This window comes from Urocitellus parryii, chromosome 9 (assembly GCF_045843805.1).
Source record: "Urocitellus parryii isolate mUroPar1 chromosome 9, mUroPar1.hap1, whole genome shotgun sequence".
Lineage (NCBI taxonomy): Eukaryota > Metazoa > Chordata > Mammalia > Rodentia > Sciuridae > Urocitellus > Urocitellus parryii.
The window spans coordinates 38,418,991-38,446,726 of record NC_135539.1 but is presented as its reverse complement, the minus strand read 5'-3'; the positions used below and the strand labels follow the sequence as shown (position 1 = coordinate 38,446,726).

General features: G+C 50.8%; 2 protein-coding genes across 12 annotated transcripts in view; one reads left to right on the top strand and one right to left on the bottom strand.

Annotated features, from left to right (window-relative positions):
- Chlsn (cholesin) overlaps positions 1 to 27,736 on the bottom strand; it is a 123,691-nt gene that overhangs the window by 28,138 nt on the left and 67,817 nt on the right. The window contains exon 2 of one of the 9 annotated variants that reach the window (XM_077802420.1): positions 5,853 to 6,094. The exons of the other annotated variants lie outside the window; for them this stretch is intronic. Coding sequence (XP_077658546.1) covers positions 5,853 to 5,984 — 132 coding nt within the window. The 5' untranslated portion in view covers positions 5,985 to 6,094. The remainder of the gene's footprint in view (positions 1 to 5,852; positions 6,095 to 27,736) is intronic. 9 annotated transcript variants of the gene reach the window in all.
- Gpr146 (G protein-coupled receptor 146) lies at positions 369 to 21,087 on the top strand. 3 transcript variants are annotated; one of them, XM_026405662.2, is made up of 3 exons: positions 369 to 465; positions 15,911 to 15,988; positions 18,379 to 21,087. In XM_026405662.2, exon 3 carries the CDS (start codon positions 18,404 to 18,406, stop codon positions 19,406 to 19,408), a length of 1,005 nt encoding a protein of 334 aa, XP_026261447.1. In that variant the 5' UTR covers positions 369 to 465; positions 15,911 to 15,988; positions 18,379 to 18,403; the 3' UTR covers positions 19,409 to 21,087. The 3 variants fall into 3 exon arrangements, with proteins under 3 accessions (XP_026261447.1, XP_026261446.1, XP_026261448.1); XM_026405661.2 differs by having other exon boundaries at positions 15,908 to 15,988; XM_026405663.2 differs by lacking the exon at positions 15,911 to 15,988.

The following is a 27,736-nucleotide window of genomic DNA, read 5'->3' as shown; positions in this document are numbered from 1 at the left end:
GGTCTGTTCCCTGCCGATTAGCGCATTTTATGACTCAGCAAATCTGGGCAAAAATACCTTTTAAAAGGAACTGAGTGGGCACCAAGAGAAGTCTCCAGGAATCTCTCAGAACAGGCCGTCAGTTTGCGTCTCTGGGCGAGTCTCGCGTGCACCGCCAACGCGCGCGGATCACCCCCTACTTCACCTGCGGGAGAACCAGACAGGGCCTGGGCAGCTCTGCTGGGGGCGGGGCCTCGGCAGTGCCGGGGGCGCGGGGGAGGGCAGGAGAGGGGCCCCGGCGCAGCTACTGGGGGCCGGGAGGCGGGTTCTCTGCGGCGCTGCTAGGGGCCGAGCTCGGGGCGGGGCAGACGGTCACGTGTGTACACAGGGCCGGGACGGCGTGCGCGCCGCGAGCAGCGCTGATCTTCTGGTCCGGAGCTGCCAGCCTGCCTGCGGCCAGTGCGCGGGCCATCGCCCAGCAAGCGGGTGAGTGGGGCGCGGGAGCGGGGCCTCGGTTCGGATCGGTCAGGCAGGCTCCGCGGGCTGGTGCCCAGCTTGGACTCACGGCTTCTGCGTCCCGCTGCCGGGTCCGCGCGCCGTTCCAGAGGGGACCCTGTCCGCTTGCTGGGAGGGGACTGCCACTGAGCCGCGCTGAGCACTGGGGACGGACAGCCAGGGGCCGACAGCCAGGGGCCGGGCACGAGGTCATTAACCTGCTGACCGGCGGCCAGAACTGCTGCCCACGTAGGCGCCTAGTACCGCCACTGGACCTTCACACGTCCGGCAGGGTACTTATCTGTTCTCATGGGGCACTATGGTTATTGCTTTCGTCCCCTCTAATGTTTAAGCTTTTTAGTACACTTTGGAACCATGTCTGCTTGGTGATAGGAGATGAAGTGTCGGTTGTCCCGGATAGTTGATAGGGCATAGAAGGGCACTTCAGAGCCTCAATGGAAGGCAGTGCTCTCCAACCGCCTTAATACTAGCGATCAGAAACGAACATTAAGTTACTTTTATAAACATGGTAAATCAGTTCTTTAACCCAGTCATTCCCCTGAATTTCCTAATGTGTGCAGTCGTCTTTACTGTGCATGCTAACCTGAGGATAATTTTAAATTTGCTGTCTTTCACCTTTGGCCTTTTTTTCTATGGAAACATACTTATTCAAGATCTCCATCCCACTTTAAATAACCAGCTTCTATCCTGAGCAGCTTGACATGTACTTCCCACCTCCCTTCATATCTTCAGTATGTTCAAAGGCCCCTGCAAATTTGTGTGAATAAAATGGTTCTGACTATGTCACTAGGCTACTCATGCATAATGGTGACCAGATACTCTATCTCCTAACTGGAGCAACCAAGTTAAAAGAGGCACTATTAATAATTACACCCAGTATACAGTTTCATTGTTCAGGGCCTGCTGTGTGGCTCCTTACTACTGTAAGGCCCAGATCCTACCTCCAGTGTCTTCCTGAATGAAGATGGCCTCTAAAGACAAGTGGACTTAGGAGTAGTTTGTATGCACCTTTTCACAGGAAGCCCACTGCCTGGGCCACATATGCATCCAATTATAGTCCTGCTGCCCTCATAACTATAGGAACATCCCAAGGAGATAGGACCACAGATTCAGGGCAGAATATAAATGTCAAAGGTGACCTGGTGTCCCTGTAACTCATGACCCCTAGTAGGTTGATGGGAAAAGGTAATAAACATCCACCTACTGTGAATACACGTAAGGTTTAGGTTAGGATGTCAAGACAGACATATCTATTTAACAGCGAACAAATGACATGCTTGCAAAATTTATCTGGGGAATATGCTTGTGTAATTTACAGGTAGGAAGAGGGACATGCTGGTCACCAGGCAGGGGGAGGAACTCTTTGGAGAAGATATCTCTGGAATCTTGAAACTGTAACCTCACCTGGCCTTTAATGACCCAACCACACTGTTGAATCATGTATATCAAGGCTGTGCTTTTGAGAATTGGGGTGTTACCACCCAGAGCCTCAGGTCCACTGTGTAAGTGCACATGACAATCAAAGGATACTGCTTTCTCTAAATAGTGTTTAGAGAAAAGTGTTTCCCAGTTATTTCCTGCTGCCTTCTCAACTCCCTAAGATGAAAGCTGAGTTTTCATAACCCACTGGTCTGGCTGGGCAGCCTGAAGCTGCACCTGTCTATGGGTTCTCAAAGGGCCCATCATCCCAAAACACTGCCCACTATCAAAGAACGAGAGGGCTCAGTTTAGAGGGTAAAATGGTTTTTTCTTTTTTGGTACCAGGGATTGAAACCAGAGGAGCTTACCCACTGAGCCCCATCTCCAGCCCTTTTTTGTATTTTATTTAGAGACAGGGTCTGAAGGAGTTGCTTAGGGAAACTAAGTGTTTTCTTTAACATGAGATGCTGAAATAGATGCTGCCGAGGAGCAGAATTTAGTCACTCAGGAGCAAGTCCAGGAGCTTCCACATGCAAACAAAGCAGAGACAGAGTGACACACCAAAGGTCCAGCCTGGGTCTCTTCCATACAAGAGCATGGCCAAGAGTTTCCCCCAACTTAATTAGAACCAGAGCAAACTAAGCAAGCAGCTGTTACTTTTAGACCAAATGTGACAAGTAAAAATAACCACCAAGGCTGGATAAGATCTCTGGCTCCCAGTCCTTCCCTGCAGGTAGAACCACACCTTGCTAAAAGCTGGGGTGATCAGGGAGCCAGAAGGGGTGCCACACCTGCCCAGAGTCTGAAAGGGGAGACTATCTGTTCTCAGTCTGGTTCTTAAATTTCTGAGAAAGCCTTTTATGTTTGGTTGGTTTTCCCCTGGTCTGGTGTAGCTGGAGAGGGCATGGGCCTCAAACCAAGTTAGTTTGGGAACAGGAAAGTCCAAAGAACTAGTACTCCAATGACAAAGAACGTGTATCCCATCTTCCAGGGAACAAAGCCCCAGGTCCCTTGCATAGGCACCCAGCTTGCACCCAGCTTGCTCCCTGGCCAAGGATGCTTGGTCTCAGTCCCCCCAGAGCCTCCTGGAGCCAGCAACGTGCTCATTGTTTCCCATGGAGAAGGACAGCAAGCCCTTTTGTTTATGCCTCTAAGCCAGGTTGCTTGGTTCACTCTCACTACTCCACAGTCAGAACTATAAAGAGCAAAAGGCTACAAAAATAGAACACCCATCTATATAATGAAGCTTTCTTGTCACACCCCAGGAAGACACAGCGTGACAAGAATCAGTGAGTACAGCTCTCCACATTGGAAAAAAACCTAGGACAACATCAGTCTTCCCTGAGCGTCTGGCCTCTAGAGCTGCGTGTTCATTGTTGCCAGGGCCCCTGCCTATTATCACAAAAGGAAATCAACATCTAGGAGTCATTTTCAGAGCACACTGATTGCTCCAGAACATTCACTCAAAGTTGAGAGTCTTGTGCACAACAAGTCTCTTTCTCAACAGACACAACCAGAGCTGCGTGCCTACTGGTTCCCGCTAACCCTCTCAGCATGCAATTCCTAGGCCTTGTAAATCTATTTGCAGGGAAATCTAACTCTCTGAGAGGTCAAAACAGAAAAGACCACTGTCCTGTAACAGGGGCACTGCAACCCCACCTGGTTGCTATCCTTTCTAATCTGGACCTTGGGCCAGGCTGCTGGGGCAATACAGAGACACTTCCCCTACCTGCAAAGGCTCTGCATTGGTAGCAAAGAGAGATGGTTATGCAGACAGTCTTAATTCAGCATGAATGACTGAGGACAAGGGGAGATAGTGGCTAAGGAGGTGCTGGGATCCAGAATTAGGGTGGGGTGAACAGGGGAAGCAAGGGAGGGCACCCTGGCATGGACCTCAAACAATGAAAAAAGGATGTCCTGAGATTTAGTGGGACTTCATCAGTGTGGGAGTGGCAGGCTGTGGTTTTAATGAGTCCTTAACAAACAGAGAACAGAATTTCCTGATTAAAAGAAATGAAATGACAGGGTATTAGGGACGCTAGTTCAGCTACCTAGAAGCAGGGAGGTTCCCCTGTGGGGTTTGTTCTGCTAACTCGATGTCACCCACAGTTGGTCCCCTCCAGGAGCTCTTGCCTCAGAGCCACTCCTGGCCATTCATTGCCAGTGGGGATCACTATTTATTCAGCCCTGGTCATTCTGTTGCTCCAGTACATTCACTATTAAGCTGGTTTATACCATATGGGCTCTTTTTAAACAAGCACAGGAAGAAAGATGTCAACATCTCACCTTACAGTGCTTCTCACAGCTAGCCTGAATGTGGCCTCATCCTTGTCACTTGTGAATGCAAGTGGAGTCACTGCAGTGCCTCCCTGTAGCCTCAGGGGAGCTAGGAATGTCTACTGTTTGGAGTGGCCCCACGTGGACCTCTGCAGCTCACCAAAGGCATGGAGGGCTTCAAGATGTTTTAAGCTATGAGCAGAAAAGAACTGAGACCCTTGAATCCTGCTCTTCTCCCCAGATCCCCGTTCCTTGGAAAGCAGGTAAATACCACCAGAGAAACGAATATTTACACAGGAGTTTAATACCAGAGCAACATCAGGAAGCACACCATTTTGTGTCATTACCAAAGCCCAAACTCAGAGCACAGAGACTCCCATGTTTGCAAAGCCTCTGCCATGTGACAGTGTATGCGGCTGCGGTGAGCCAGGTCCCCACAGTGTGAGTTCTGGATTCTTCCCTCTTGCATTCACCCTGGTGGCTCCACCCACCCCCTCATGGTGCTTACACATGGTTGTCACTTGGGCTCACGTTGTTGTCATTTCTACCTTTGCTATGGTTTCCTCTTTCCATGTGTCAGTTATCAAAGATTCTAAGTGAAAGGTCACAGACTGGCTTCCTCTGCCTCTAATGAGAGCTGGGGAGGAGACTAAATATCCAAAGCCAAGTCCTCTTACCACCAGGTCCAGCCTAGGGTCAGCAGATGCAGGACACCCTTCTGTGCTTTAAGAATGGGTGTATTTAATTCTCTTACAAACTCATGAGGATTTTTTCTAAATGTGAGAAAAATGAGGCATAGAGGTAGCCAAAGTTTCACAGCTTATAAGCAGAAAGACTGGTATGCAAATCCCGACAGCTCCATCCCCCAGCCTGAAATCCCAAGTACTTCCTTCACAGGGACACTTGGGGGGGTGGAGTTTCCCTTAAAATCCTCTGTGCCAGTTCATGCTGTCTCTAACTTGAGTCTCTCCGCACAGTCCCACCCTGCAGCAACTGTGCTGATTAGTGGGTCCATACACTGGCTCCTGGTGGGTCTGGGGTCCTGAGCAATGTGGGTGCAGTTCCCCTTAACTACTGTGCCTATTAAGAGCAAGCAGGTCACTGCAGAGCTGTCTAATGGCCTCAGCAGAGATAAGAGTGCTGGGTAGAGAGGCCCCATATGGACCCTCTGCAGCCCACTCAGAGGCATGCACACCCTCGAGATGTTTAAGTTATGAGCAGAAAAGAATGAAGGTACGCTCCCTTTAACTTTGTGCCTCAGTTTCCCATTTAGGGAAATCCCCATGATAATGTTAGGATTAAGTATATCTGTTCTTGTAGGCAACAGGGGTCCCTTGCTGGGTCTCAGGGGGGACCCAGTGACTCTCTGCACACTGCAGGGCAAAAGCTTTCACTCAACCAGCACTGTCTGTTAGAGTCCCTGTTTCATGCTCCCTCACAGCGCATGGGATGAACAAGGACCGGGCCAGTCCTCCTACTGTCAGCCAGTGTCTGCCACCAAGTTTTGGGCTGGTGGTACCTTGTTTTAAGGACCTTGCTCAGTAGCCCCAGCTGTCTGGGCAAGAAGCCCTAGCTAGGGATGGCAGCTACTTTTCAAGGGTCCCTATCTCTGTCCCATTCCATCAGCCAGGTCTGGTGGCAGTGATCAACCACGTACTCACGTTGCCAGGGCCCCGGACCTTCCAGACCAGCCAGCATGTGGACTCGCTGGTCAGCACAGGTGCTGCAGGTGGTGCTATGCAGTGGACTTGGTGTTCTGCAGGCTGTTTTCCGCCAGGCCTGCCTGTGACCATCTTTGATCAGGGACTTCTCACCTGGCAGACCTGGTGCTATGGAGTGCACCAGCCAGATGCCTCAAGGATGCCCAACAGTTCCTTTTTGAGAGGTTGGCATGCTGGAGGGGCTGCAGTTAGAAATTCAGAAGAGGGCTGGAGATATGGCTCAGCGGTAGCGCGCTCGCCTGGCATGCGTGCGGCCCGGGTTCGATCCTCAGCACCACATACCAACAAAGATGTTGTGTCCGCCGAGAACTAAAAAATAAATATTAAAAATTCTCTCTCTCTCTCTCTCCTTTCTCACTCTCTCTTAAAAAAAAAAAAAAAAAAAAAAAAAAAAAAAAAAGAAATTCAGAAGAAACTAGAGTGAGCAGAAAGCCACCCACCCTGGGCAGGCATTAACACAGATTGAGGCCCACGAGGAAGCAGTTGGAAGGGTTGCTTCGGCCGGCAGGAGGGCTCTGCTCTGGCCATTGACACCACCCTGCCAGTCCCTACAGGCCCCAGAGTCAGACTTTCCTGGGTTTTCTTTTTCAAGAGCTTTATAGCAGCTCAGGAGGAGGGATGCAGAGGGGAAAGTCACGGGGAACCCACTGGGGCTGGAGGGTAGGTGGGGGTACCTTCCTGCAGTAACTGGAGCTGGCAGGCCCTGTGGGAAGGATCTCCAGCTTTCCCCCCACCCAGGGCTCCAACAATCAGCTGTTGTCCAGCAGGAGACACCAGACCACAGCTGAGGGGCCAGAAAGAGAGGCTACAGAAACAGCCAAGTCCTCAGACCAGAAGGGACAAGGAGCCCCAAAGGGTGCATTCCCTGGAGACCCTAGTATACTCAGAGGGGAGCCGCAACCTCTGTGCCCAACGGCCTGATCAGTCCACCACAGTGAATAATTAGGCCTGCCTCATTATCATGCCAGTCTGCCGGGCTCAGAAAGCACGATCAACAGGTCAGCCTGAGGTCACCCAGAAGCCAGCAGAGAGGCCTGGACAGGAATGCACAGAGCCACAAGTGGGTTGTGGACTTCTGCCTGGGTAACTTTTGCAACCCTGACCCTCTGGCTGTGCTACCCAATCAAGCTCTCCTCTATGGCGGGGGGTGGTGGGGGGTGGTGGTGGTTTGCTTTTGTAGGCCACTGGGATTCCCACTGGGCTTTGCCCAGCACCCCACCCAACCCCACCCAGCGCATGGACAGAAGTCTCAGCACCTTTTCAACACATGTGTAAAGAAAAACAGCTTCCTGGCCAGGAAGCACAGGGTGGCCTCCTGTAGGCACCTCAGTTCCAGTTGTCTCTTCTGACTGCAGCTCCCTATGATGCCCCTGGAAGTGCATACTGTTGCTATGGAAGTAGTTTCTTGGGGACAAAGAGGAGAGGAGGCCACAGGCTGGATGGGCTGAAGTTTTAGGTGAGCCCAGGGCTCAGCTGCCTGTAAGTCAGCCTGTTCATATTTCATGGGCCAGTTTGTTTGGGCTCTGTCCCCTCTGCTACAGTGAGGCTGGCCTCCCATTTCCCTCTCCTGTCCTCTGCTAGGCCCATCGGCTGGAACCTTAGACCTCTGTATCCACTCACATTCATGGTATGCACACTTTCTTTTTTATGCATATAATTAAAAGGACAAAAAAGAAAGAGGGCATGTGTGTCGAATTCATATGGTTAATGAATTCTCTTCAGGGAGACAGTAACATGACTGTAACTGGGACACTGAGGACAGCCCAAGGTCCACGCATGGGCCCTACATTCCCCCTGCTCCTAGTCAGGGGTGGGCTGTCACTTGGTCCTTCCAGGGGCTCTGGGGGGTTCCAGGCGGAAGGACAGCTAGTTCATGAGTAGGAACTTGGCAATGCACCTGCCATGCCAGTGCGGCCTCCTTGAGCCAGCTTGACCTGCCACATCCTGGCTTGTCACAGAGAAGGGAAGCGACCTTGGCACCATTTCAACCAGAACCCCAAAGGCTGGAGGGCTGTCCCTCCCACAGAGAGCTGGGGGCAGGAAGCAGAGGGATCAGGCTTGCTGCATGTCCTCTAGGGCAGCCTTCTAAGGAAGTCGCACCCGGGGTCAGAGCATGACTGCGGACTGTTTACTCGTCACACTGGAGCTTCAAACTGTCAGAAAAGCCACCTGGGAGTTGACCGGGCCCTCAGCCAGGCAGAGGTCGCACAGGAGGGGGAGAACCAAGGTCCCACTGAAGTGCAAGGGCTGGCGTCTGTGGTGGGGCTCAGCCACAAGGGCCACGGTCAGCAGAGGCAAGCGGCTACCAGGCAGAGGCTAGGGGAGGGACACCAGGGGAGTTACAGGGGAAAGGGGATGGGAGACAGGGTTAGGGCCTGGCCCGGGGCCTAGCCTGATAAGTGTAGGTCCCAGTGCTGATCTGAGAGGTGTGGGCACTGGTGTACGACCTGGGTGGGAACAGGGAGTATGGCAGGTCCTGCAGGAAATGTGGGGGAGGGTTTCAGGGGTGGGAGAGGCTGGTGACAGGAATGGAAGGAAGGTGGACAAACCAGCTGGTGACAGGAGCAGGGCCTGGTGGGAGGACAGCATGGGGAGACTGCTGGACAGGGCGGGTGGGAGGGCTCCAGCAGGAGGCAGCACAGCCACTCCGAAGACTCCAGAAATGTGAGGCTATTAGCTGGGGCCTGCGGGAGCTGGGCGAGCAGCGCTTTGTGACTGGGGCCTCAGGGATGTGGGGACACACTCTTCTGGTCTGAGAATGTCAGGCTTACTGGGGTCCTGCTGACCTGGGCCCTGTGGGCAAGGGAATGGCAGCAGGTGGCAGGGCCTGGAAGCTGATATTAATCCTGCCATCTGGCAGGCAGCTCTCCAAATGAAGACGGGCGGAATGTGAGCGAGTGCCAGGAGTGCTCTGCGCCTCGGGCCTCGGCCAGGCTAAGAGAAGGGCCCCAGCATGGGCTCAGGGACGAGCCTCTCTGCTCTCGCCCACATCTCTTTTTAGCCAGGGCCTCACCAGAACCTCCTGTCACAGCAAACTCGGACTTCAGTCCCTCAGGGATGAGTCCACTTCTGAGGAGACCACTGGGGGGGATTTCTCCCCTGTCCCCGATCTCCCAGCACCTGGTTCTGGCTCCAGGTTCTCATGAAGTGAGTTCTTAGAGGCCTGGCTAAGCGAAGGGCAGCCCAGCCCAGGTCCTGAGGCCTGTGCTGCAGGGTGGAAACCTTCTCGTGTTCCCCAGCTGCAGGACATCCTTCCTCCCCAAACAGCCAGGGAACAGGAACTGCAAAAGGCCAGTAAGTCCGATAGCTCTGCCCTTCAGGGCCAGTGTCCCTCTGTGGCATGGTGGGCACATCCAGCCTGGACTACAGACCTCGCTGGAACACAGGCAGAGCATGGGCAGGGGAGATGGTATGGCAACTGCCTGAATGGGACAGGCACCCTGGAGCCCTACGTGATAATGGGAGGAAGTATGTCACTCATCACCCTGTGATTAGGAGAGATGGGAACACTTCCTGACTTGTCTCCCCGAGCCCCAAGGGTCACAGCTCTTCTACCAAATGCAGAGGCAGTGGTGCTTCTGTGGTGCGGCATCTCATCTTGTCCATACCCCAGCTGCAGCCCACAGCCTGCCGGTGGAGAGCTCACGCTAGCGCCACTGAGTTTCCAGAGACCCGTGTTCTGAATGCCACAGAGGAAATGGCAGAGTGTCACTCTCCATCTCTGACTGGGAGCTGGCCTCCATGGCTGTGGTAGTGCCCACCCACCCTCTCCAGCTGCCTCCTCTTTCCACATGTCCCTGTTGTAGACAGTGCCAGCCTGGGATGGAACTTGTCACTTTGCTCCCAGGATCTCCAAGTAACAGCCTGGCAGGGGAGCTGCTTCTTGGGAGGTCATGTCAAAACAAAAAGAATGTCATTTTTAGATGGACTGAACATGGATAAAAATAGATACCTTTGGGCTTATAACCTTCATTTGAAGCAAAACATCCTTATAATTGACGTGGAAGAAAACTGCCGCAAGCTGCCCGGCCCCGGGCCGGCTGAGTCCCGCTCCTGCTGCCGAGCACTGCCTGCGGCACCCCTGCTGAGCGATCCCCTGCTGAGCTATCAGTGCACGCCGGCTTGCAATCTTACAGCCCGGTTGGGCACAAAAACACAAGCCAGTCAAACTGAGACAAAGTTTTATTTAGAGAGAGGCCATGTGCGTCCCCTAACAAGTGGGTCCACACGTGTGTGTCTACCTGAGCCGGGGGGGTTTCCACTTCCCCCGGAACACCCTCCTACCATCCTTTTCCAACCAATGGGAACTCTCCCATTACAAGAGTGACATGAGTAACCTGAGTCCTGAAATTGGGCCCAGCTGGACAGCATGAGTCCAATTACCATATGAATGTGAATTGCTGGCTGGCAGTCAAATAAAATCCAAAGGTGCCTGTATCAATATTTTTGCTGTGGCTCCTAACATCTGCCCCCTACTGTTTAAATAAACAACAGGCAAATGTGGCTAGGGACCGTGCCTGTTAGGTATGTCCAATTCACATATGGTTCTTACCCGTCATGGGAAAACTGACCTTATTGCGTCAGTCTCCTGGCTTAGGTTGATACCACTGTAACCGAATCATACCCGTCACTGACTACCGGTCCAGTATATAGCCATACCTGTGTAATAGGCCTATGCACCAGTGGGGGGGTGAGGTTCTTGCCTCACCTCTGTTGGCCCCCAAATTTAACCTTGGTGCCAGTGGGGGGGTGAGGTTCTTGCCTCACCTCTGTTGGCCCCCAAAATCAGACCATCACTAGCAGAAGGGAGAAAGACGCAGAATTGCCACGACACCAAGCCAATTGACGGCTCCTTTGGAAACACTGGTGACACATCGGCTAAGATATTTAGCACTACCAGTTCGCTGTATCAACAAATAGAACACAATGCATACAGGTGATACATAGTCCAGACAAGTTGTGTAAGCAGTTCAAAGTGGAGGAGTCTATCAATATGTCCATTTCCTCCCAAGGTAAATTAAGTCCTTGATTGAGCAGTTCAAATTGGAGGAGTCTATCAATATGTCCATTTCCTCCCAAAGTAAATTAAGTCCTTGATTGAGCAGTTCAAATTGGAGGAGTCTATCAATATGTCCATTTCCTCCCAAAGTAAATTAAGTCCTTGATTGAGCAGTCTTATTGAGTTATTTTGATTGATGTACCAATTTGTACAGTTTATAGTGATAGCTATCATAAAAGTTGTAGTTTGGTCTTAGTCTTCACCGGCACTGGGATGGAGATGGGAATTATGGCCATGTTGCTAAAGAGACATTATCCTGAACAGAATTATGAAATATAATGAAAAGGAAAGGTGAAAGTAAACAAACATATCTGTTAACCACCTTTAAAAACAAAATTTAATAACAGCTGTTTACCTAAAGTAAATTAAACCATATAAGTCACGTGACTAAATTTTTTTTTTTTTTGAATACTTGTATCTATATATACATGAGCGCTCCTTATAAATGAAATATGGACATACACACATACAGACATACAACACAAAACAGCATACATAACATAGAACATCTAAGACAATAGTAAATAAAGGCCTTGTAGCTATAGCTAGGTGAAATCTCCATTGCAATGTTTAAAAACTTTACAGTTAAAAAAAATAAATAAATAAAACACAGTCAAAAAAATAAAACTGATCAGAAAAACATTAACCTAGGTTTGTATGAGCTTAAAAAATAAGGTAAAATAAAATAAAATAAAATAGAACTTTATGATGTGGGAAAAATGCAAATAATAAAATAGATATTGAAAAAGGCACCGTGGTAAATCACTGTCGCAGATGCAAGAATAGCCAGGCTGGAACTCTGGATATCAGCTGTTATGGATTTGAGTCAAATCATCTTTTTTTTCTGTAGAAATTGTTTTAGTTAATCTCTCTGGAATCCAAATTGGTTGCTGTTCCTCCTGTGGAAAAACACAGACAGAGCCCCGACTCCAGACTATTACTGGGTCCGGACCTTTCCATTGTCCTGTTAGAATATCTTTCCAAAGTACCTTAGGCTTATGTACATTTTTCGGATACATATGTCTTTCCGCAGCACTAAGTCCTGATGCATCCAAATTTAGAAAGTTTAGAGTAAAAAGGGTTATTTTAAGTTTATCTTTGGGGGATATATACCCCTTACTAATTCCCTCCCTTTGCTTTAATAAGTACATTTTTATAGTTTGATGAGCTCTTTCAACTATGCCTTGTCCCTGTGGGTTGTATGGGATTCCTGTTATATGAGTAATGCCAAATGATGAGCAAAATTGTTTAAAAGACTTGGAGATGTAACCAGGACCGTTATCAGTTTTTAACTGTTTAGGAACACCCACAGTGGCAAAATTTTGTAAGCAATGAGCTATAACATCTTTAGTTTTTTCTCCGGGATGAAGGGAGCCCATCAAAAATCCAGAAGAAGTATCAACTGTAACATGTAAATATTTTAATTTTCCAAATTCTGGCAAGTGTGTGACGTCCATCTGCCAAATATGGTTAGGTATCAGTCCTCTAGGATTGACTCCAAGATTAACTTGTGGCAAAAATGTCACACAATTTTGACATTGTTTTATTATATGTCTGGCTTGTTCTTTAGTTATTTTAAAACGTTTTTGTAAAGTATTAGCATTGACATGGAACCTTTTATGAAAATTTATAGCTTCTTCTATTGTGGAGAAAATATGTATGTCATGTGTAGATTTATCTGCTAGTTCATTACCCAAACTAAGGGCTCCAGGCAATCCTGTATGTGCTCTGATATGTCCTATAAAGAATGGATCCTTTCTATCCCAGATTAGACTCTGTATAGCAGAAAACAAAGAGAAAACAGTAGAGGAAGGAGAAATCCTACCAGCATCTTCAAGAGATACGATAGCATTAACTACATACTGACTATCAGAAAATAAATTAAATGTAGAATCTTTGAACATCATAAAAGCTTGCAATACTGCATTGAGCTCTACCTTTTGAGCTGATTGTTTGGGTACTAAAAATGTAAAAGTTTGATCAGGAGTAACTACTGCTGCTGTACCATTATTTGACCCATCAGTGAATATATTTGGAGCATTTATGATAGGGGTTTTTCTTGTCATTTTTGGAAAAACTACAGGATGCTTAGACCAAAAGGACAACAAAGGATTAGATGGCAAGTGATTATCAAATGCAACACTAGATTTACACATGATTATTGCCCAAGTATTTAACTCATTAGCTAACTCATCAATTTGATCCATAGTATATGGAGTAATAATTTTATTGGGAGAAATCCCAAACACTCCTTTTGCTGCCTTTATTCCTTTGAGTATTAATTGCCCTACAGCCTCAGGATATCTAGTAAGAATAGTATTAGGAGAATAAGACAAATGTATCCATAATAATGGACCTTCTTGCCAAAATACCCCTGTAGGAATATTTTTTGTCGGTAGTACAATAAATAATAAAGGCAAACTTATATCAATTCTATCCAAATGCATATTTTCCATATATGTTTCAATGATTTTTAATGTCTTTCTAGCTTCAGGCGTTAACATGCGGGGTGAATTTGGATCTGATGGACCTTTTAAAATATCAAATAAAGGTCCTAATTCTCCTGTTGGTATGCCTAGATAAGGCCTTATCCAATTTATATCTCCCAATAACTTTTGAAAGTCATTAAGTGATTTGAGTTGATCTACTCGTATTTGAATTTTTGGTGGACGGACCATGGTTGAAGATAATAGAACTCCTAAATAATTAATTGGAAGATTTAATTGTACTTTATCTATTGCTATCTCTAGATTATAATTTTTTAATAAGTTTGTAAGCGTGGCATAACATTCTAGCAATGTGTTTTTATCTTTATGTGCCATTAACACATCATCCATATAGTGAAATATCTGTAGTTCAGGGTTTTGAATTCTAAGTGGCTGGATTGCTTTATCAACATAAATTTGGCACAAAGTTGGGCTGTTAGCCATCCCTTGAGGGAGTACTTTCCATTCATATCTCTGATCAGGACCTTCATGATTCAGTGCAGGGATAGTAAATGCAAAATGTGGACTATCCTCGGGGTGAATTGGAATTGAGAAGAAACAATCTTTAATATCTATAGCTAGAACATGCCACGTTTTTGGTAAAGCAGACAGTTGGGGAATCCCTGATTGAGCAGGTCCCATAATAACCATCTCATTATTAATGGCTCTTAAATCTTGTAATAATCTCCATTTACCAGATTTCTTTTTAATAACAAAAATGGGAGTATTATGGGGAGATACGGAAGGTTGTATATGTCCTTCCGCTAATTGCTGTTTGACCAGATCATGGGCTACTTGTATCTTTTCTTTAGTTAGGGGCCACTGAGGAACCCACACTGGTCTTTCTGATTTCCAAGTAATTTTGATTGTCTCAGTGGCCCTTTTTGAAAACCCAATCCATGTTTATCTATCTCTTGATCTACTTGAATTGGTGCTGTTATATCTTGTTCTTGATCTTTTAATCTCTTTTCTTTTCTAAAGCCTTGTTTTGCCCTAGTAGTGGGCGCGTTAGGATTGACGTTATTTGTTAATGTCAATCCTAATTGATCTAGGACGTCTCGTCCCCATAAATTTATGGGGAGATGGTCCAATACATAGGGCTGTATAGTTCCTTCACATCCTTCAGGATCCCTCCAATCTAATACCATTGCACTTCTATGGGGATTAGTTGCCACTCCTAGGCCTCTAAGTGTTTGGGTCGCTTGCTGTAACGGCCAATGCTTAGGCCATTCCTGGCGAGATATGATGCTGAGGTCAGCGCCTGTGTCCAGCAGTCCATTAAAATCATGCCCTTGAATATTTAATTTTAGCATAGGGCGAGAATCTAAATTTAAAGATAGCATAGCCCAATCTACACCTGTGGAGCCTAATCCCTTGGAACCTCTTTCTACATTACAACTGGAAAATTTATCATGTAGGCTTGGTATTATTAATAGCTGTGCTATTCTATCTCCTGATGAAATTACTGATATACCTCTTGGAGAACTAGCTATGATTTTTATTTCACCCTCATAATCCCCAGGTCATGCCAGCACACGAATGCCCAAGAGATTCTAAACAGGCTTGTTCCATGCGACGGCCAGACAGGCTCCCGAGGATGGAGCCATCCTGGGCTGGGCACAGGCTTCCTTCTCCTGCTCCACTAATCTGGTGGCAGGTATTAGCGCTCCAGGCAGCCCCTGTCCCCACTCAACTCCAGGGAGGGCACAGCCCGTGACAGGCGAACCTCAGGCGGCCTCCACCCCCTATGGGCTGTTCCTCTTTAATCCCCACTGATAACCACCCACGCAGGCTGGGGTGTCTGGGAGGGCGCGCGCTGCAGGCGCAGCCCCCTCCACCCCATGCTTTAGATTCTGGGCCTGCCCTGGCCCTTCAAAGAGCTCTCTGTGTGCCTGGGTCTGAAATGAAAGCAGCCAAAGTCTCTCTATGGTAGAGTCTCAGTGAGGTCCAACTATTTTGTCCTTAGTTTCTACAGACAAATGTCTGTTCAGTTTATTTCCTCAAGGGAAGAGGGAACTCAGAACTGAGTTTCTCAACCATGCTGTGTAGCAGGACCCTGGACCCAACTCTGCCAGCCCTGCTCTGGCCCCGGCACAGGGGAAGTGCCACCACAGCCTCCACACAAGCCCGGCCAGCCCTGGGAGCCTGGATGTCTACCAAGCCGGGTGAGAGGAGCTGAACGCTTGCTCCAGGAGCGCCGACCCATCCAAGGGCCACCTCTCATTTCTTAAAACCAGCTGTAAACAGAGATAGGGAGGGGCTGCTGCGGCTGCCAAGGGAGGCAGAAACTTTGTGAGTAATTTATTAGAAGAAAACAAGCAGTGGCCTCCACGGGCACGAGCGTGTGGCAGGCCCTCACACACACACACACCCGCAAGCCCACGCTGCCTGGCCACTGAGGAGGCGGCAGTGGGGCTTCCAGAGACACAACAGGTCCTTCTGGTTTGCAGTAGCTGCCTCGGCCTTGCCATGCTGCGTGCCGCCGGTGTCTGGAATCCACGCCACCAAGGAACGCGGGACACGAGATAAAGGTAAGAGCCGATGGTTGGCACTGCTGGGGGCCAAGAGCTGGACGGGGGCAAGGGAAGCTGTGACACAGTGAGTAGCAAGGTAGGGAGCCTCCCAGATAGCCCAGGGACAGGGACACTGTACTAGAGGGAGGGAAAGGGACCTGGGCACTTGACCAGGCCTATCAGATGAATATGGTGCGCAGCTCCAAGGCTCACTTGTAAATAAGCTGGGGGACACAGTGCCCAACATAGTGTGGAGGGCCCTTCCTTGGCAGAGAGACCTGCAGTCTATACAGCCTCTGATCACAGGGACATCTTGGGTTCTTGTATGCCACGTGAAGCCAGGCTGGTGGGGATGTGGCTATGGGCTGGTGACCAGGCAAGACCAGGATGCTAGTGGGTGGAGAAGCCGTCCACTGACACCCACTCGCAGTGGCCACTGAATGTGCATTTCATGGGAGATTCACAGCCATGGGCCAGAGGATATGGGCTGCTGCTTAGCCTCCAGCGACAGCCGGACGCAGTGCGCAGGAGCCTGGAAGAACCATACGTACCTGAAGGCAGCATTTAATCATGGACACTGGCCATCAGGCATTTGGGGGGAAAGAGAAAAGGGGCAGCCGCTCAGTCAGACCAGACAGCAATATCCCACAAGTGGACCAGTCCCTGAGGTGCTGGCCAGGGTGGTTTGGTGACGAGACTGCAGTCTGAGAGTGAGCAGCAATTGGTCCACATGGAGAATGGGAGCACACACTTATCCTGGGGGGGTGGGGGGGACAAGGCTGCCTTGCATGCACCCAGCCCTGGGCACCTGGCTCCATCCAGTGCTCACTGTCCCAGAGGCAGGGGGCACTGGTAGGACTGTGACCTGCCTACACACATCTGCACCTGAGGACTGTGGCCCTGCTTCTGAACAGGAACTCCTGCTCAGCCCAATTCTCATCACCTGACTCTGGGACAAGGACAGCTGAGGCTGGTGTGGGGGACAACCCAGGGAGCAGGAGAACCCATGCTGGGGGACTGCATGATGTCGTCAGTGGTGGCTGCTGCTAGGCTCTTCCTTTCCCTCATTACCACCCCAGCCCTGCTGTGGCCCACCTGTCTGGTGTGAGCTTTGGGGTGGCGGGTCCCTCCCTGCTCACTACCATGACCCAGTGAAGCAGTGGAGAGCCAGGGACAATTGGTGCATGCCTGCAGGACTTGTGGGGCGAGTGGGGAACAGCTTGTCACGCGGTCACAGAGCTTCCTCCTGGCGGGGCCCACAGCGGGCGGGACCAGTGCCAACACCGGCAGCCTGGCTTCCTCGCTTTGTCCCTGCACTCTGGGAAACGGCGATGTTTGCTTTCTGTGTCTGCCTGAGACGCTTTTCTATTCCCAGAACAGGAGTCTGGTTGGGCCAAACTACATTCCAAAGGTAAAGTTTCTCTCGAGGGCATCTGTCCTTAGGACAGCAGAGAGTTCTGTTTATATTATGCCTCTACTTGCCAGTTTCTTGTTCAATTACAAGACTTGCTATGTCCCCAGGCTCTGCATTGCTCCAAGGGGCCAGGCCCTAGGCTGGGGCGTCCTGATAGAGGGAATGCCCAGGCTGACTCCCAAAGGCACCCCTCAAACCTGAGGATTGCAGTCCTGGACACCCAACAGAGAGTTCAGCTGTGCCTCATGATGGTGCAATGGGGAGGCTGTGAGCTCTGAGAAGCCGACCAGAGCTCCCTTGGGGCTCCAGGGTACACCATGCACTTTCTCCAGTAGTGACCCTTGTGGGGCTCTTGTTCCTCACAGCGCCCCCTCAGCTCCACTCACGTGGCACATTCCTGTCCTGCCTGCATGCACTGTCCTTCTACCCGTGTGCTTGTGCGCTTGCTAATGTGATGCTCCTGCTCAGCAGGTATACACGGGTGGGCGTGTGTGTTCACATCCTAGCAGGGGACAGACTATGTTTCCTACTCTAGCTCGTGGCAGATGCTCATCACACTCAGTTACACGAGGTGGGAAGCCCTGTGAGGCAGCCTGTCGTGCAGGACTTGGCTGGGGTGCCCCAGCACTGCCAGGTGCCCAGAGTCCTGTGGATTCTAACCCTGAAGAGTCCCCCTACCCCCCGAGCCAGGAGGTGGTAGTAGCTCTCTGCAGGTGGAGAGGAACCCATGCTCAGCTGTGGCTTAGGACGCAGGAGAGTACGTGGAGCAGTTTCTGTCACATCAGGTGTCACCCAGGATGCCATTTCCTTCAGAAAAGCAGGGTTCGGCAGCCTCACCACACCCACTGGCATTGCTGTAGAGATGGGACACAGCAGCCCAGCTTGGGACCTGTTTTCATAGAACACACACAGAGGGCAGTTTCTTCCTGGCTCAGCAGTCTGGTGGTGCTGAACAAGGGGACAGGGAGTGACTGAGTGTCCTTTCTCTCCACAGAGACGCAGAGCCTGGTGAGGCTGCCATGTGGAGCTGCGGCCTGCTCAATGGCACGGGTCAGGGCGAGGAGCAGCTGTGCCAGGATCTGCGCCTAGGGCTGTGGGTCCTCTCGCTGCTCCATCTGGTGGCGGGTGTCCCCGTTGGCCTGGGCTACAATGCCCTGCTGGTGCTGGCCAACCTGAGCAACAAGAGCAGCATGACCATGCCGGACGTGTACTTTGTGAACATGGCTGTCGCGGGCCTGGTGCTCACGGCCCTGGCCCCCGTGCACCTGCTGGGTTCCCCCTACTCCAGGTGGGCACTGTGGAGCCTTAGCAGTGAGGCCCACGTGACTCTGCTGATCCTGTTCAATGTGGCCTCCCTGGTAACCATGTACTCCACTGCCCTGCTCAGCCTCGATTACTACATTGAGCGGGCCCTGCCGCGCACCTACATGGCCAGCGTCTACAACACGCGGCACGTGTGTGGCTTTGTCTGGGGTGGGGCACTGCTGACCAGCTTCTCCTCCCTGCTCTTCTACATCTGCAGCCATGTGTCCTCCCGGATCACGGAGTGTGCCAAGATGCAGAACACAGAGGCTGCAGATACCCTCCTGGTGCTCATTGGCTACATAGTGCCGGGCCTGGCTGTGCTGTATGCACTGGTGCTCATCTCACGGATCCGGAAGGAGGACACACCTCTGGACCAGGAAGCAGGCAGGTTGGACCCCTCCGTGCACAGGCTTCTGGTAGCCACCGTGTGCACGCAGTTTGGGCTCTGGACGCCATACTATCTGAGCCTCCTGGGGCACATGGTACTGGTCTCACGAGGGAGGCCTGTGGATGGGCACTACCTGGGGATCCTGCACTTTGCTAAGGATTTATCCAAGTTCTTGGCCTTCTTGAGCAGCTCTGTGACACCACTTCTCTACCGCTACATCAACAAAAACTTTCCCAGCAAACTCCGGCGGCTGATAAAGAAAATGCACTGTGGGCAGCGGCGCTGCTCGCTGGACCCCGCAGGAGTACAGCAGGTGATGGCTCAGGCCTAGGAAGAGGGTGCCCCAGGCCCAGTCCTGGGGCCCAGAGCCAGCCACGGACACTTGGGAGGCTCCACTTCCTCCCTCCCTGCTCTCTCAGCCTGGGAGATGAGCTGCTCAGAGGAAACTGAAGTTCAACCGAACGCACAGCACTTTGTTACCTGGAATGCCGGGCACTTTCTTCCCCAGAAAGAGATGCACTGACGCAGGAATGGCACAGGGGGTTTTTCTCAAAAAGACCAACCCTGGGCCAAGGCCATGCTGTGGAAAGCAACAGGGGCCCTGTGTGAAGAACAGGCGCCTCTCAGCTAACCTCTTGGCCTTCCGACCTTGTGCACCTGTCCTGAAGATGCAGGTCATGTCCTCACTCAGCTGACCTGCAGCCTTGACATCGAGCTTTTCTCAAACGTGATGAGAACCTGAAGGCAGGGTTCACACACCTCCCTTTTTATATAAAAAGATGTTTCATAGAAAATGCCAAGTTATCAAGATGAAGGAAACAATGCAAGGAAATGCAGACACTCGGCACAAGGACGGCACTCAGGACGCCTGCCAGGCACACTGAGGCTGCGCAGGAGTCACCGAAGGTGTCAGATGTGGCTGGTTTGAACGGGGACAAGTCAGGAGGGCTGGGCTGCCTGATGCTCCTGCCCCCACCGATAACAGCAGCTTAGTGTTTTCAGGATAGATCTGTCCTTCCAATCAACTCCCCAAAGTGTGCACAAAATGAAATATAAATAAACCGAAGGAAGAAAACACTATTAGGATTTCTCACAACAGCAAAGCTGACGGGCCTTCCTGAGGCAGAGATCTGGGCACCAGTAGAAGTGCCAGCAAGGCACAGAAGGGCATGAAGCTGGGCTCCCCACAGTGATCAGGGACTGTAAAGTGGCCCTGATTAGTCTGCTTCGGGCAGAGCTGCACAGGAATGTCAGCCTTGGGGCAATGCAGGTGAGGCATCCGCCCCCCAGGCCAAGCCCAGAGGTGTCTACAGCCCGGCCAGTCACGCGTCAACCTCACGTGGACCTTTTGTCTTCACACTTACTAGACGTCTACTTTAAAACGTGGGTGTGGGAAGAACCTCCGCTGCATCCTCCATGTGCCCCGATTCCAGTTCTCTAGGCTGGAATTACAGGCCCACAGCCACCTAATCCCCAAATCTAAAACCCAGGAGGCTCTGCAAACAGGACAGTTTCCCTCAGGTGATTCCTTGCAGGGGTGCAGGGTGGTGGGGCTGTCCTGACCACCCCTACTTCTGCAGAAACACTGGCATGATGTGGGGTGCTGCGCTAGCCCCTGCATTCTCTCTGACCACCTGGGAACACCTGCCCAAAGGCCATGGCGCCGGGCTGTACTGCATGGCCTTCGTGTGTGGGCCTCAAGCGCCTGCTGTGGTCTGTAGGGAAATTCAGCTGAGAGGTAGCTGCTTAGTTTTATTTATTACACACAAAGTACATCTCCTCAAATTGGGACCTGCTCAAGTTAGTTTGCCTTGTGAAGAATCACGGAAAGGGCTGGGGTGGCGGCTCAGTGGTAGAGCACCCACCCAGCGTGTGTGAGGCCCTGGGTTCGATCCTCAGCACCCCATAAAACAAACAAACAAATAAATAAATAAATAAATGGCATTGTGTCCAATTACAACTAAAAATAAATATTAAAAAAAAAAGAATCATGGAAATACACTGGATGCTCAGCTTTGTCTGCCCCCAGTGGCTGTGAGGTGCTTGGTGAGCTCTGAGGGCCTAGTTCCTTATTCATAAACCTCAAGGCTGAAGTGCAGGACACTTGTCTGTGTTGCTTCTAACTGAAATTTTCATTTTAAGGTATGCTGGGGTCTGGGTCAAGCCTTCAAGGCCACAAGCCTAACTGTCCCTCCCTTCTTGGGCACAGCAGTCAGCACTCCATCCCTTCCCAGCCTGACTCACCACCCAGACCCAGCCCTCCACTGACCTTGACGTTTGCTGAAGAAAAGACAGACCCTAACCCAATAGACACTAGCCTGGCCTGGCCTGCAGGGGGGGCTCTGGCCACTGTGGAAATGTCTGACTTGGGATGAGTAGACTCAGGGCCCAAGGTCAAGCTAAGGACAGCCTGCTCCAGGTTAGCTGGAGAAACAGGATCCAGATGGAGAGGGCTCCTGGTGAGGTGGTGTCCTGGTGTAAGAGACCCTCTTCCTTGCTTATGCTTTCTATACCTGCCAAGGGGCAGACCCCCACTCAGCACAGACCTGGAGAGGCAGAGCCTCTGCCCACTTGGACTTCCTCCATCCAACTGCTCTTCCCCAAAGCAGGGAGGGACCCCAAATCACATTTTTTCTTTCCAATTTGTCAGTGGCTTTGGGTGCAAAGTGGCCAAGTTCTGGGGGTGTAGAGGACCCTGGGCCCCACGACTGGCATCAATTTCAGCCACACCCACCCTGCTGAGATGGATCCAGAGAACATCCAGCAGCCAAGTCAGATCTCTTGGCAGAGGTACACATAGGGCAAGGGACACCCACAGACTGAGCCCCTTCACGGGGTGATATCTCCTCTACCCAACCCCCGCTCTGGCCTTAGCCCCTGCTCCTTTGCTGCCTCCTACTCTCCCGCCTGCCCCCAGCCTCCGTGGCTAACGCCAGAGTGCTGCTCGGCCCACTTTTCCACAGGCACCTACTCATCTGTGCTCCTGTGCTAAAATTCATTCTGGAGGAGCCAGAGGGGCCTTAGGTCTCTCTGACTCCCAGCATGTTAGATTTCCAATTCCGCCATGTTGCCAAAAAAAGAAAAAAAAAAAAAAAAAAAAGGAAGCGGAAGGAATTTGAGCTACTCAGAGGACAATAAGGAGCTATGTGAAAAAAGCCAAGGTGGATTATGAGCTCAGTCCTCTATTTCCTCATGAATCTGAAGACACCAGGACATGGGGTTTTCAAAATTTTATTCGAGGGCCATTAACTTGGCCATCAACATTTATTGACGTTATAATTTAAAATTAATTATCTTAATTATTTAATTATTAATTTATCAAACCACAAGGCCTGCCATGTTTTATTATTTAGGGTACCAAAAAGTGAGTTTAATCTTGGATTTCCTTCACAAAGGTTATGCAATGCATTACAGGAAACTGGACCTATTGCTAATTATGGCAGATACATCAACAAAACAACAAACACTTGTTTTTTCATAAAAAGCACTTGGTAAAAAATAAACCAGGAGTAAATTAAGAAGTTAAGCTGCAAGTCAAATTCTTGAATTTAAAGCCAGCTGTAAGATTTGGGGGACTTCTCATTTCTAATTTGTTGCCTCCACTCTCAGGGCTGTACTCATTTGATTGGTGCTCTGTGAAGATGAAAAACTGGGCCAGGCATGGTGGCATACACCTGAAACCCTAGCTCCTCGGGAGGCTAAGGCAGGAGGATCACAAGTTCAAGGCCAATCTGGGAAACTTAGAGAGAGACCCTGTCTCAAAATGAAAGATAAAAAGGCTGGGGATGTGGCTCAGTGGTGAAGCACCCCTCGGTTCAATCCCTAGTACCTAATAAGTAAGTAAGTAAATAAATAAATAAAATAAAATTGGGGGGCTGGGGTTGTGGCTCAACTAGCACATGAGAGGCACTGGGTTTGAACTGCAGCACCACATAAAAATTAAAAAATAAAATAAAGGTATTGTGTTCATCTACAATAAAAAATTTGTTTTAAAAAAACTAAAATGTTCAAAAAAATATGAAAGAAGAGAACCCCATACATTTGAAGAGCATTAACCACATAAACCTTATTAATAACCTAACTTCTGAATTTTTAAAATGTGAATTTCTAGGGATGTGTCTAGCTCTTTAAAAACTCACAGAAGTGGCCATGTGAATCCACCGTCACTGGGTACTTACTGCTGACCAAGTGCTATGTGACATGCACTTAGGGCTGAGGTAATCACCTAAGCACATGGAAGGTCATGTTCCTTTTTTTTTTAATAGTTGTAGATGGACATACACAATGCTTTTATTTTATTTATTTTTATGTGGTGCTGAGGATCGAATCCAGTGCCTCACTCGTGCTGGGCATGCGCTCTACCACTGAGCCACAACAGCAGCCCGAGGTCAGCAAACAGATCTAGACTACCTGGCCAGAGCAAGCTCCTCACCTGTCTGCCTCTGCCCCTCCTCAGAGCTTCTGACCCTGCATCTGACAATGACAACACACGAGTCCAGTCCCTGTAAGTCCGTTTGGTTAAGAAAGGAACAAAGTCCTGACAAAGCCACATGGTGGCAGCCTGGGCTTCAATAAGGTGCTCTCCCCCAAACAGCCGAGCCATGGGGTACAGAGGGCAGTACCTGAGAACCAGGCAAGGGCTGGGCTGCACTGCTCGTCTGGCCAGGGGACCTGGGTCTCAACTTTGATGCCAGTCCCTACTTTGGTCTTCTTCATCAGTCTGCTTCTATATTATGCGCCCCTGACTCTGCCTCTGGCCTTTCCACTTGTTTTCACTGCCACCCCAGGCTCCCAGTTCAGCAGATCACAACTGATTCTTCCTCTCTGCTGTGGTGGACATTTGGCCATTTCCCACCTCAGCCAACTGTGGCGGAGCTGCCTCCAGGAGGGTGCTCTGTACGCGACTCCCAGGGCCCACAGCAAGCCCTCTGGGGCACATTCCTCAGGAACAAGCTGACTGCCAACTGGCACCGCCCGTCACTCCAGAGCTCAGCCGCTGCACATTCTTGCTCCCTGTAGTGCTCTTTATCTGTATTTTCTGTCCCCCAGAACAGTGTGTGCGCTACAGTGAGGTCGAGGCCATCTGCACCTTCTCTCTCATGCAGCAGCAGCACCTCTTTGGGGGGATCTGTCCATGTTTCTAACCCATTGGAGCACATCCTTGATTTATCCTGGACATGAGCCCTGGTCACAGGCTCTTAGTGTGGCCTCTACTCAGTCTCCCTGTCAACACAGGACCAGGCCTCTGACATGATGTGATGTTAGGAAGACTTTTGCAACACCCCATGAAGACCAGCACCACAGAAAACCATCTGTTCTTTCCTCCAGAGATAGGGTGGTGGTGGGGGCGGTCAACCACACTAAAATAGCAGCACTTAAGGGGACAGAATCATCTTAACAACACCACAAACACTCCAAGACCTTCAGTCTAGGCAGCGCGTACACACACACACACACACACCTCCTCACCAGGAATAAGGTTACTGGAAGAGATTAAAAAGGGCTGCTGCAAGGTAGGGAAGATACAGGGGTCACCAAAGTCTCCAAGGGGCACTGTGATATCAGGAAGCTCAGGAGGGTCATGGGAACCAAGCCCAGTGGCAGCTCACCCTTTCTGATTTTCGTAATATGAAGCAGGTGCCAGCCTTGATGCTCTTGACTGTCCCAGGCACTGACGCCTACCATCTGGCAAAGTTCCCTGCATGATCTAACATGATGTGAAGACGCTGAAATTGCTGCTGCCCCCACAAGGGACACCTCTCCCGTGGGCCCCAGCAGCTCGTAGATGGCAGCTGCAGGCCTAGCCCAGCCCACAGTTTGGATCCTTATGTGCCTGAGGCAAGCTCTCGGCCCTGGGGTTGTTTCTCTGCTGTGAAGTGGGAGGTTAGAAAAGATAGGGACTTCCTAGACAGCACTTAGCAGCAGCCAGGTGCCTGGAAGCACTTGACGAACGTGGACAGGGAGCCATTTCTCAGGGAAACCCTCTCCTTCCTCCTTACACTTAAAAGGTTAACATAAAGTACCTTGTGGGGTGCTGGGGTGCTATGAGAGCAAGGGCACGACAGCACCTGGTGGGGGACTGCTGGAGTGACTTCTGGGTCCTGAGGGCTGCTGTGTCAAGGGGAAGGGCTGAGTCTTCAAAAGTCACAGAACAGGTCTTCACAGAACGAACCAGGGGGTAGGGGTGGCTCAGAGTCCTTGCCTGGCATGCACAAGGACAGGGGTTTCATCCCCAGCACTGCAGGAACAAGCACAATGAGACCCCAAGGTGCACATGAGCAAGCCCCATTTGCTAAGGCAAACAGAACCACCAGCTCTGGGCAAGCCATGACTGCCCTGAGGGCCGTGGGGGGACCCTTGGCATGGTGAGAACTGCCCAGGCCAGTGCTGAGTGCAGAGAAGCTGGAGGTGCTGGAAGGAGGAAGGCCAACCAGGGCCTGGCTGTCCCTCAAGCCTCTCCTGGCATCTGAAAACAGTGTCCTGTCCTGTCCTCATACAGAGGCGAGAGGAAGCCCAGAGCTAAGCAGACTTCCCGAAAGGACCAGCCGGCGAAGTCCAGGCCAGGCTATACCACAGCCCTGAAGACACCTTGGGCCCACCCGCACCAGGGCAGCTCAGGGACTCCTCCTGCTCTGGGCTTACGAGTAACTGAAAATCCCAGGGACCCCTGGGCCAAAAGCTGTAGGACCAGCAGAGACTCCAACAGATGCCCATCAACCTCCCCGGGGAGGCTGAAGCGGGTGAAGGACTCACCACGGGCCCCGCAGCAAGTGAAGAGCCCCTGCTGCTGTGCCGCTAGGGTGCAGAGCCCACGTGGATGCTGGGGGCGTCTGGGAAGGGGGCACAGAAACAGGGCACACGGGCTTCACTGGGTTCACTTCTGTAGAACAGGGATTCTTATCATGCACATTTAAAATTCCCAGAAGGAAGATGTTATTCATTCCCCAAACTTTTCCGATCACCGAGCCCTCTCTCTAGAGCACCTCAGGCCCTGGGGTCCCTTCCCTTCTGACCTCAGTCTAAGAAACTTCACAGTCCCGCCTGGCCACTGCCACCTCCTCCCACGTGACCTACACCAGGGCTGCGACTTAGAAAAGTGGGAGGGCTGTAAAATGACAGCCATTCAACAGTTACTTAGAGAACTAGGCTTGCAGTCACCACGTTCCAGCTGCAATGCAGATGTCACACACACCTGTGCTTTCACAGCAGGTTTGTTTGTAAGAGCCTGACCTGGAGATGGCCCACCTGTCCATCAACAGGCAAGGAGACAGACAAGGCCTGTGCTGCTCGGAGACGAAAAGGAAGACTGCTGATGCCCAGAATCCCAACAGCCAGACACCCGTGCAAGGCAGCCCACCTCATGGTTCCAGAGCAGGGGAGGTAGCCCCAGGAACTGGGAGGACCTCCTGGAATGACTGCACCTTAGTGGCCTGGATGGTGGAGACAGCCGAACTTGACCACGTGGGGACTGTACCTCAGTGTTTCATGAGGCCTCTGAGACTCCCTGGGGCCCTGAGACTGACATCACAAAAGCCCAGGGAACAGATGCCAAAGACAAAATGCTATGAAGTTCAAAGTGCTGTAGGCTTTAAACTATGAGCAGAAGGATGCGGTTCACAGCGCTTTTCCAGAATGAAATGGTTCCCGGGGCAGGCTTGCTTTCAGAGCTCCCCCCAGTGGTCATTGGCAGACCTGCACTTGTCAAGGTCACCAGAGCCACAGGTGGGGGAGCCTGGCCAGCCCTGTAGGGAGGGCAAGAGGCAGCAGGATCAGAGTTAGCACTGACCAAGAGAAACCTGGCCACCCCAGAAAAGATGCTTTTGACAGTTTTGCAGCCAAAGAAATCAGGTGGACGAAGTAAAGTGACCCAATCCAATATTCCCCACAATGCTTTTACGCCAACCCAGTCAACAAAGAGTGAAGAGTGTAGTGTACCAGGTTAAGTATTTCCGAACAATCCAGCCAGGTGGTGAATGCAGGCATCCAGCCCAGAAAACCTACCGCCTCCATCATGTCCCGTCCAGGACACGCACAGACATGGTTTCACGTGGCAAAATGTGAAACTTCTAAGTGATTTCACGAAAGTACAGAAATAATACCAACAGTGAGCTTGCAAAGTGTTAAACGGGGCTCCTACACAACACCGTTCACACTTCTTCGCAGATTAGGGGTTAGGTGATCAGGGCCTGTCTTTGCCCAAAAATGCTACATCAAGGCTGTGCTGAGGGCCAAGGAGCCAGGATGCAACAGTGTTCTCAGGAGGGGTGCCGGCCGGCCCAAGGGACCCTTTCTTTCCCCAGAGTCCTGGCAGAAGGAACTCCATCACCAGCCATTACTTCTATAGGTGGTGAAGGCCACCTGTGTCCAGGGGACTGTCTCAGAGCAAGCTCTCTGGCTGCCCTCTTGCTTATCGCTTTCAGAGCTCCATCCAGTGGCCATTGGCGGACCTTCACTTCTCAGGGTCTGCTCAGAGCCTTCTAGACAATGGGCCTCAGGACTCTGGAGGCTAGTGCACCGTCCTGAGCCCCCATCTGTGCAGAGGCTGATGTGCACAGCAGTGAGGGCTGTGGGATGCCCCAAGTGGCCAGGTTCCTTGCCCCTCACAGACAGAATGACCACTATGGTAAGCTATACCTGCCATGGTCCGGACACTGCAGCA